This window comes from Chrysemys picta, chromosome 20 (assembly GCF_011386835.1).
Source record: "Chrysemys picta bellii isolate R12L10 chromosome 20, ASM1138683v2, whole genome shotgun sequence".
NCBI lineage: Eukaryota > Metazoa > Chordata > Testudines > Emydidae > Chrysemys > Chrysemys picta.
The window spans coordinates 7723821-7733296 of record NC_088810.1 but is presented as its reverse complement, the minus strand read 5'-3'; the positions used below and the strand labels follow the sequence as shown (position 1 = coordinate 7733296).

Here is a 9476-nt window from a genome sequence, read left to right as displayed (position 1 = left end):
TAGAGTGGTGGTATATTTTCTGTCTGACTATCTCTTCCTTTCCTAAGGGTTCCTAACACTTGTTAGCTTTCTGACAGCTGCTGCCCTCAGGGGACTATCCACAATGCCTGCCTGACCTTTCATGAGCAGTGACCGCAAGTGAGGCTCCATCATTTTGTAGGCAGCAGGGGGATTGTTTTCCCCTGTGCCTTCCTTTGCATTTATCAACATTGAATTTCACTTACCCTGGTGTTACCTAGTGCAGCGATGTCCCTTTGTAACTCTTCAACAGCAACTTTGGACTTCCCCAGCCTGAGTAACTGTATTGCTTGCAGACTTTGCCACCTCAGTCTTTACCCCTTTTCCCAGTCAGCTGGGAATACGTTGAACAGCACTGGTCCCTGTACAGATCCCCACCGTTCACCGCTATTTATTTCCTGGGATGGTGAAAACTGACCGTTTATTCCTAGGTTGGGTTAAAAGATAGGAAACAGTTACTGATCCGCTCAGTTCAAAAACGCAATCCTATAATCTAACTATATAAGGAAACTACAGCTGCTCCAAAGCAACACTGACCCAGGAGTGACCCACTGTGGGTATGGCAACCTATACACCCAGATAATGTGGCTTTGGGGCTGGCCTGGGGCCTACATTGGGGTCTGGTTTGAAAAATGTAACGAGTAGGTGATGAAGGCTGGCAGCAGAGAAGGGGGTGACAGCTCCCTGAGGGGGGGGGGGGGCACACAACAGGCCAGGAACAGTCTTGGAAGAGAAGACAAGCAGCTGGTGGTTGAGGTGATAGAGAAGGGGAGTCAGGGGTGGGGTAGACAAAGCACCATAGCTCAGATCTTTACCCATGTATGATAGAAGGGAAACTGAGTCACAGAAGGCAAAGGGCTTCTGGAGGATGGGAGTGATAGGGGGGCTTATAAGCTAGATCTCTGAAAACCCCATCTGCTGCTCCCCACAACCCCATCCTCCTTACCCACCGGCACTTGCTTTCACTGCCTGCAACATCCATTTACTTTCCCTTAGAAGGGGAAGTAGCAGCAATTCCTCCTGTGTGTGAAATTCCTGAGTAACCCAGCATAGCTGGACCTTCCCCCTGACACGGGCGCCTTCTCCGGGAGGGAGAACACAGGCTGGGGTTAGCAAAGCCCTCCTGCTCTAACCACTAGACCCCACTCCCTTCCCACAAGTGGGGCTAGAACCCAGGAGTCCTGGTGCCCTGCTTCCCTGCTCTAACCACTAGACCACAACCCAGCTGTCCTATTATTTTCCTCTTCAAATCTAGGCCAGGTGAGCTGATTCAAATGGCAACCCAAGGCTGCCCCCCAGTGGCCAATGTGGCTATGATGGGGAGGAAGAGCCCCGTCAGCAAGGTCACCCTGCCTGGCATCAGCCTTCGGCTCTCAGGCTGCATGTGATCCACTTAGGAGCTGACGTCAGCGGGAAGCGAGGCTGAGGACACCAGCCAGGGCGTGTGGAGCAGCGGCGGGGACGCGGGATGCAGAGACAGCAACGCGGGGCCTAGCCTCTCGGCGGGTTGGGAAAGTCCAATACTAGCCCTGTAGCGCCCGTGTGAAGCTGCAGTGGGCGACCCAGCTGGGGCATTGGCATCCTGGGGACTTGGGTTCTGGGAGCAGCTAGAGGCTGCAGAGGAGATGCCAGTGGGCCGGGCACTGCCCAGACACAGCAAGAGACAGGCCCTTCCCCAGCTGAGATCAGGGCCCCATCATGCTGGGCGCTGCCCAGACACAGCGAGAGACAGACTCTGCCCCAGCTGAGATCAGGCCCCGTCGTGCCGGGTGCTGCCCAGACACAGCGAGAGACAGGCCCTGCCCCAGCTGAGATCAGGGCCCAGTCGCGCTGGGCGCTGCCCAGACACAGAGAGAGACAGTCCCTGCCCCAGCTGAGATCAGGGCCCAGTCGCGCCGGGTGCTGCCCAGACACAGCGAGAGACAGGCCCTGCCCCAGCTGAGATCAGGGCCCAGTCGCGCTGGGCGCTGCCCAGACACAGAGAGAGACAGTCCCTGCCCCAGCTGAGATCAGGGCCCAGTCGCGCCGGGCGCTGCCCAGACACAGCAAGAGACAGACCCTGCCCCAGCTGAGATCAGGGCCCCGTCGCGCCGGGTGCTGCCCAGACACAGCAAGAGACAGGTCCTGCCCCAGCTGAGATCAGGGCCCCGTCGCGCCGGGTGCTGCCCAGACAGAGAGAGAGACAGTCCCTGCCCCAGCTGAGATCAGGGCCCTGTCGCGCCGGGCGCTGCCCAGACACAGAGAGAGACAGACCCTGCCCCAGCTGAGATCATGGCCCCGTCGTGCCAGGCACTGCCCAGAGCCAATCCCTGGCCCTAGATGTCACAATCTCCATAGAAAGGGATGATTATGGTGCCCATTGTACTGACAGGCAAACTATGGCCCCAAGAGATGCAGTGACTCTCCTAAGGTCACAAAAGCAGCCTGTGGCAAAACTGAATAATGAACCAGGGCCAGCCAGCTGCCAGGGGAGAGCCCCCCCACACCCCACCCCCTGCAGCACAGCGCCCCCTTGAGCTGTGCTGGGACATCAGGGGCAGTCCTGACTGCCAGGGCAGAGCCCCGCACCCTTCCCCGTGCAGCACAGAGCACAGACATCGGGGCAGCCCTGACTCCAGCTAGGGATTTATGGCAGCCTGCTGGGAGGGATCTACTTGAAAAGAGTCAGGGCGTGGATCTAACCAGAGGGGCGGTGGCAGGGGACGGTGCCTCTGCCACCCTCCCATCCCGGCTCCGGATAAAGGGCTCAGAGAAAATCCCAGCCGCTTATGCAATGGGATTAGGCACAAAGGCAGGGAAACCCTTAGAGCCGCGGGATGCAGCAGTGAGGAACATCTGGCCAGGCGGCCCTGGATTGAGCCACTTATGGGGGGTGGGGGAAGGGAAAATGATTGTTTAACCCATTATTGTCCCCTGGATCTGGCATCCACAGACCCCTTTAGCTTCAGGATGTGGAGTGTAGGCAGAATTCCACTCCACTTCCAGTGCCGGGGATGGAACCCAGGAGTCCTGGCTCCCAGTCGTCATCCCCCGCTCTAACCACCAGACCCCACTCCCTGCATAGAACCCAGGAGTCCTGACTCCCCCTCTCCCTCCCCTTCTCAAACCAACTACACCCTACTATTATTAATGCCTCCCCATGCATGGTGGGGATCTGAAGTCCTTATTGCTATGCAAGCTAGCTGGAAGACTACAGCTCCCATAGTGCACTGCTGCCAGCGCTTGCTGCATCACGGGAAATGTAGTCCAGTGAACGAGTGACTACAACTCCCATGCTGCCCCGCTCGCCATACTGGGTGCACAGCCTCATGGGAGATGTAGTCCGATGGCACTGTAACCGTGTCTGATTCCCATAGTGCTTTGCTCCCAGACCAGCTGGGTGCGCGTTGCATCATGGGTGTTGTAGTCCAATTACCCAGTTAGGCCAATAGAAAGGCTGGTCCAAGGGAAACTAGTAACTACAGCTCCCAGAGTGCACTGGGGCAGGGCAAGAGTCAATCCACCTTGCTGCTCATTGCGGCGCATGTGCTAGGGACTAGTGGGGTCTAGTGAGTATCGGGGGCTGGGAGCCCGGACTCCTGGGTTCTGTTCCTGGTTCGGAGGGGGGTGTAGTGGAGGGGCGGGGAGCCAGGACTCCTAGGTTCTATCCCTGGCCCGGGTGTGTGTGGGGTGTAGTGGGGGCGAAGGCGCTAGGGGGGGGTCTATTGGTTAGAGCAGCGGGTCTAAGAGCCAGGACTCCTGGGTTCTCTCCCTGCCCCCGGGAGGGGTGTGGTGTCTGGTGGGCTAGAGCCGGGGGGGCTGGGAGCCAGGACTCCTGGGTTCTATCCCTGTCATTCTCCCCAGGCAGGATCTGGGCGGTGCCAGACGGGCCCCCCACCCCACCCTCACATTGATCCTGGCGCCAGCGCAGCCATGACCCTCTTCCACTTTGGCAACTGCTTCGCGCTGGCCTATTTCCCCTACTTCATCACCTACAAGTGCAGCGGCCTGTGAGTGCCTGGTCTGGGGTCTGTACTTCCGGGCAGGGGCTCTGCCCAGCTGGGGAGGCAGGGTTTGGGGTGCAGTGATGCTCCCGGGTGGTGGGTGGGGGGAGGGCTGGGGATACTGCCTGTGGGGTGGGGTACTGGGGTAGATGGGTCCCTGGGGGCTGAGCGGGGTGGGCGGGATACCAGGGTAGATGGTCCCCTGGGGCTGATCCTATCATGAATCGAGGGCTTGGTGACACCCCCGCATTGTTTGGGCTAGTGGATTCCTCCTTCTGCCATGAACTTGCTTTTACTCCTGGGACTGTAGGGGTGGCTGTGGGGGGAGGGGTTGGATTGTCCTGGGTTGGGAACATCACTGGGGGGCCCCTCTACATGCCCCCAGCTGATCTCTGCCCCCTTCCCCGCAGGTCGGAGTATAACGCTTTCTGGAGATGCGTCCAAGCTGGGGCTACCTACCTCTTTGTCCAGCTCTGCAAGGTGAGGGGTGCGTCTATCACCGACCTCAGGGCTGGGAGCCAGGACTCCTGGGTTCTCTCCCCAGCTCTGGGAGGGGAGTGGGGTCTAGGGGTTAGAGCAGGGGGGCGGGTTTGGAGCCAGGACTCCTGGGTTTTCTCCCTGGCTATGGGAGGGGAGTGAGAGACAACATGGGCCTATTGACCTGGTCTGAGGCATGCTCGGCCTGTTGCTGTGATGTTGTGTCATCTCTCGTTGCTTTTCATTCCAGATGCTGTTCTTGGCCACTTTCTTTCCCACCTGGGAGGGTGGAGCCGGGGCTTACGATTTTGTGGGGGTAAGTTCAGCTTGGGTGCGGGGGGGCAGAGCCCAGGGCTGGGCTAGCAGGGGGCTGCGGGTCGGGAGTGAGGGGCACCGTTTAACCCCTCGTATTCCCCAGGAGTTCATGAAGGCCACGGTGGACCTGGCTGACCTGGTGGGGCTGCACCTGGTGATGTCGAGGAACGCGGGGAAGGGCGAGTACAAGATCATGGTGGCAGCCATGGGATGGGCCACGGCCGAGCTCGTCATGTCCAGGTGGGACCCGCCCTCCCGCTAAGCCGGGCCAGGGCGTGGATGGGAGACCTCCCCGGCGGCCAAGGCTGGCTCCCGTGTGGCGCTAGGGGGCGCTGTGCTGCGAGGGGTGGGGGAGGGCCTAAGTTCCCTCTAAGCTGCGCGCACAGCAGCCTATGAAGTGCCGCGCAGGCAGCGGCGGGGAGAGATGCCCCTCGCCCAGCCCCGGATCTGTTTCGACGCCCCGCCTCCACCCCGGACTGGAGCTGCTGCGGCGGGGAGAGGTGCCTCTACTCCCCAGCCCAGGTACTGCTGCAGGGAGTCCTCTCTCCCCGCCATAGCCCGGGACAGCCTGCACCTCATACCCCTCATCCCCAGACCCTGCAGCCCCAGCCGGAGCCCTCACCCCCCTGCACCCCAACCCTCTGCCCCAGCTCTGAGCCCCTCACCCCCAGCGCCACCCCAGAGCCTGTACCCCCAGCTGGAACCCTCACCCCCACATTCCCCTGCACCCCAACCCTCTGCCCCAGCTCTGAGCCTCTCACTCCCAGCGCCACCCCAGAGCCCATACCTCTAGCCGGAGCCCTCACCCCCACACCCCAGCCGTGCACCCCTCATCCCTGACCCCACCTCAGAGCCTCCACCCCCAGCCGGAGCCCTCACCCCCCTGCACCCCAACCCTGTGTCCCAGCTCTGAGCCCCTCACCCCCAGCGCCACCCCAGAGCCTGTACCCCCAGCTGGAACCCTCACCCCCACATCACCCTGCACCCCAACCCTCTACCGCAGCCCTGCACCCCTCATCCCCAGCGCCACCCCGGAGCCTGTACCCGCAGCTGGAACCCTCACCCCCATGTCCCCCTGCACCCCAACCCTCTACCTCAGCTCTGAGCCCCTCACCCCCAGCACCACCCCAGAGTCTGTACCCGCAGCTGGAACCCTCACCCCCACATCCCCCTGCACCCCAACCCTCTACCCCAGCTCTGAGTCCCTCATCCCCAGTGCCACCCCAGAGCCTGTACCCGCAGCTGGAACCCTCACCCCCATGTCCCCCTGCACCCCAACCCTCTGCCCCAGCTCTGAGCCCCTCGTCCCCAGCCCCACCCCAGAGCCTGCACCCCCAGCCGGAGCCCTCACCCCCACCCCCACACCCCAACCGTGCACCCCTCATCCCTGACCCCACCTCAGAGCCTCCACCCCCAGCCGGAGCCCTCACCCGCCTGCACCCCAACCCTCTACCCCAGCCCTGCACCCCTCATCCCCAGCCCCACCCCAGAGCCCTCCCCAGCCAGAGCCCCCACTCCCCTGCACCCCAACCCTCTACCCCAGCCCTGCACCCCTCATCCCCAGCGCCACCCCAGAGCCTGTACCCCCAGCTGGAACCCTCACCCCCACATCCCCCTGCACCCCAACCCTCTACCCCAGCCCTGCACCCCTCATCCCCAGCGCCACCCCAGAGCCTGTACCCCCAGCTGGAACCCTCACCCCCACATCCCCCTGCACCCCAACCCTCTACCCCAGCCCTGCACCCCTCATCCCCAGCGCCACCCCAGAGCCTGTACCCGCAGCTGGAACCCTCACCCCCATGTCCCCCTGCACCCCAACCCTCTGCCCCAGCTCTGAGCCCCTCGTCCCCAGCCCCACCCCAGAGCCTGTACCCGCAGCTGGAACCCTCACCCCCATGTCCCCCTGCACCCCAACCCTCTACCCCAGCCCTGCACCCCTCATCCCCAGCCCCACCCCAGAGCCTGCACCCCCAGCCGGAGCCCTCACCCCCACCCCCACACCCCAGCCGTGCACCCCTCATCCCTGACCCCACCTCAGAGCCTCCACCCCCAGCCAGAGCACTCACCGCCCCTGCACCCCAACCCACTGCCCCAGCCCTGAGCCCCCTCCCACGCTCCGAACCCCTCAGCCCTTCCCCCGCCACATGAATTTTGTTACGTGCCCCAATATGGAGGTGATGTGTCACAGGGTCGTGTCACACGTCCCCTCCATATTGCTGCACATAACAAATTTCATTCCCCACACGGGTGGGACAAATTAGACGGCACACTGGTGAGGACTCTCCCCTGGCAGTCAGGGCTGGCCCCAGTTCCCTAGCGCAGCACTAGGGGGCGCTGTGCCACCGTGAACAGTCAGCGACTCAGGGCCCTACAAAATGTCACTGGGACCAAGGATTCTCCTTCACTTCCTGTCCTGATGTTCTGTGTGGCTGTTCCCCAGCAGCCCCAGAGCTGGCTGCATCTCAGTGCTGGACGAGCACTCCCTGCCTGTCCCAGCTGCGGGGTTTGGGCTGAGCAACCTCCGACCCTCCCTGTGTCTCTGTCAGGTGCATTCCTCTCTGGGTGGGAGCCCGCGGCATTGAGTTTGACTGGAAATATATCCAGATGAGCATCGACTCCAACATCAGTCTGGTGAGAGCCCCTCTACTGCTGCCTGGGCCTTCTGCTGCGAGCTTCCCCGGGACAGTGCCCCAGCCGCAAGGAATGGGACATTCCGGTGCTGTGAGCTTCCCTGGGACAGTGCCCCAAGGAAGGGGACACTCCGCCACTGCGAAGTTCCCTGGGACAGTGCCCTAGCCCCAAGGAGGGGGACATGCAGGTGCTGTGAGCCCAACCCTAAGGAAGGGGACGCTCTAGTTCTGTGAGCTCTCCCGGGACAGTGCCCTAGCCCCAAGGAAGGGGACATGCCGGTGCTGTGAGGTTCCCTGGGACAGTGCCCCAACCCCAAGGAAGGGGATGCTCTGGCGCTGTGAGCTTCCCTAGAACAGTGTCCCAGCCCCAAGGAATGGGATGTGCGAGTGCTGCAAGCTTCCCCAGGACAGTGCCCCAGCCCCAAGGAATGGGATGCTCTGGTGCTGCGAGCTTCCCTGTGACAGTGCCCCAGCCCCAAGGAATGGGATGTGTGAGTGCTGCGAGCTTCCCTGGGACAGTGCCCCAGCCCCAAGGAAGGGGACACTCCGGTGCTGTGAGGTTCCCTGGGACAGTGCCCCAGACGTGGATGGGGAGTGGACAGATCGGTGCTGTGATCTTCCCCCGAGTAGTGCCCCAGTTGTGGGGGGTGGGGCCCTGGTGCTGCGATCTTCCCCAGGGCAGTGCCCTGCTCTCTCTGACACACCCCTGCCCTGCATTTCCTCCCCAGGTTCACTACATCGCCATGGCTGCCCTGGTGTGGATGTTCACCCGCTACGACCTGCCCAAGCGCTACCGCCTGCCCCTCACCCTGCTGCTGGGCCTCAGTGTCTACAAGGCCTTCTTCATGGAGTGAGCGCGGGGGGCGGAGCCTCTGGGGGCGGGGGATGGGGCGGAGCCTCTCGGGGTGGGGCACAGGACTCCAGGGCAGTTGGGGCCCTGGCTGGAGGTGGGGGTCTGAGGAGGGTGGGAGGTCCCAGCTGGAGGTGGGACAGGGACCTAGGTGGGGTGTGGGGCTGGCAAGCAGGCCTAGGTTCCCGCTGGACCTGGCTGGGGCCAGGGGGAGGATCTAGGGGCCAGGTGGGCTGCAGGGGGGAAAGAGGATCTAGGGGCTGGGTGGGCTGGGGCTCTGGTGGGGGAGAGGATCTAGGGGGTGGAGCGGGGGGGGATGATCTGGGCCAAGAGCCCTGGCTGGGGGGTGTGGCTTGTCTTGGGACAGGTACATCCAGAGAAGTTTGGGGCCCCCGACATCATGTATGCCGGCGTCCCCCTCCCTCCCTTTTCACCAGTTACAGGGGTTTGGGCCTCCCGAGCTCGGAGCCCTGGGACAATCACAACCTTCCCCACTCCCCCCCCCCCCCTTGTCGGCCCTGAACATTTTGATTTCCCACAGACAGCTGTGAACTGCCCTGTCGAAAATCTTCCTCACCCTTGGGGTCTCCGTAGCGGCCCGCCATCCCGCGGCGCCACGCGCTGTATGTTCACAGAGCGCTCCCGCCCCGTTCCCTTTCACTAAGGGGTGTGGGGACACTGTGGTGCTGCGAACTTCCCCAGGGCAGTGCCCCAGCCTTGGAGTTCCTGCTAACTCACGTCTCTGCCCGTCTCTCTCTCTCCCTTCCAGATCCTTCGTTCACGTCTTCCTGCTGGGCAGCTGGACGGCGCTGCTGGTCAAAGCTGTCATCACCGGCTTCCTGGCACTCAGTTCTCTGGGTCTCTTCGTTACCTTGGTCCACGGAAACTAATCGTCCCTGCCCCCACCCTGCCAGGGATGCTCTCAGCTCTGCTACTGAGGGACCTTTGGGATGGCTAAACACCTGGATTTGCCGCCCGCCGCGGCACCGGATCCGATCCATGTTGGATCCACCAGGATGAGGATCAGAATAAACCAAAGCTGTCGTTTTTTTTTTTTTTAATTTTCAACATTTTTTGTGTGTGGTATTCGGGGTAGGGAGGTGTCTTTGTGTCCCTGCTGGAGGGGACGAGCCCTGCTCTCTCTCTCTCTCTGTGCATGTGCCTGCCTGCCTGCTGCCCTCTGCTGGAGGGGATGAGCCCTGC

The 9476-nt window shown here is 62.2% G+C and overlaps 1 protein-coding gene across 3 annotated transcripts; it reads left to right on the top strand.

Moving 5' to 3' along the window:
- The first annotated feature begins 3416 nt into the window (after positions 1-3416).
- TMEM147 (transmembrane protein 147) lies at positions 3417-9330 on the top strand. 3 transcript variants are annotated; one of them, XM_005312728.4, is made up of 8 exons: positions 3417-3566; positions 3862-4007; positions 4412-4481; positions 4729-4794; positions 4897-5033; positions 7340-7424; positions 8152-8273; positions 9043-9330. In XM_005312728.4, the coding sequence occupies exons 2-8, from the start codon at positions 3931-3933 to the stop codon at positions 9161-9163; spliced, it is 678 nt and encodes a 225-aa protein (XP_005312785.1). In that variant the 5' UTR covers positions 3417-3566; positions 3862-3930; the 3' UTR covers positions 9164-9330. The 3 variants fall into 3 exon arrangements, with proteins under 3 accessions (XP_005312785.1, XP_023968808.1, XP_065429839.1); XM_024113040.3 differs by having other exon boundaries at positions 3556-3676; XM_065573767.1 differs by lacking the exons at positions 3417-3566; positions 3862-4007 and adding an exon at positions 4046-4064.
- The last annotated feature ends 146 nt before the right edge of the window (positions 9331-9476 follow it).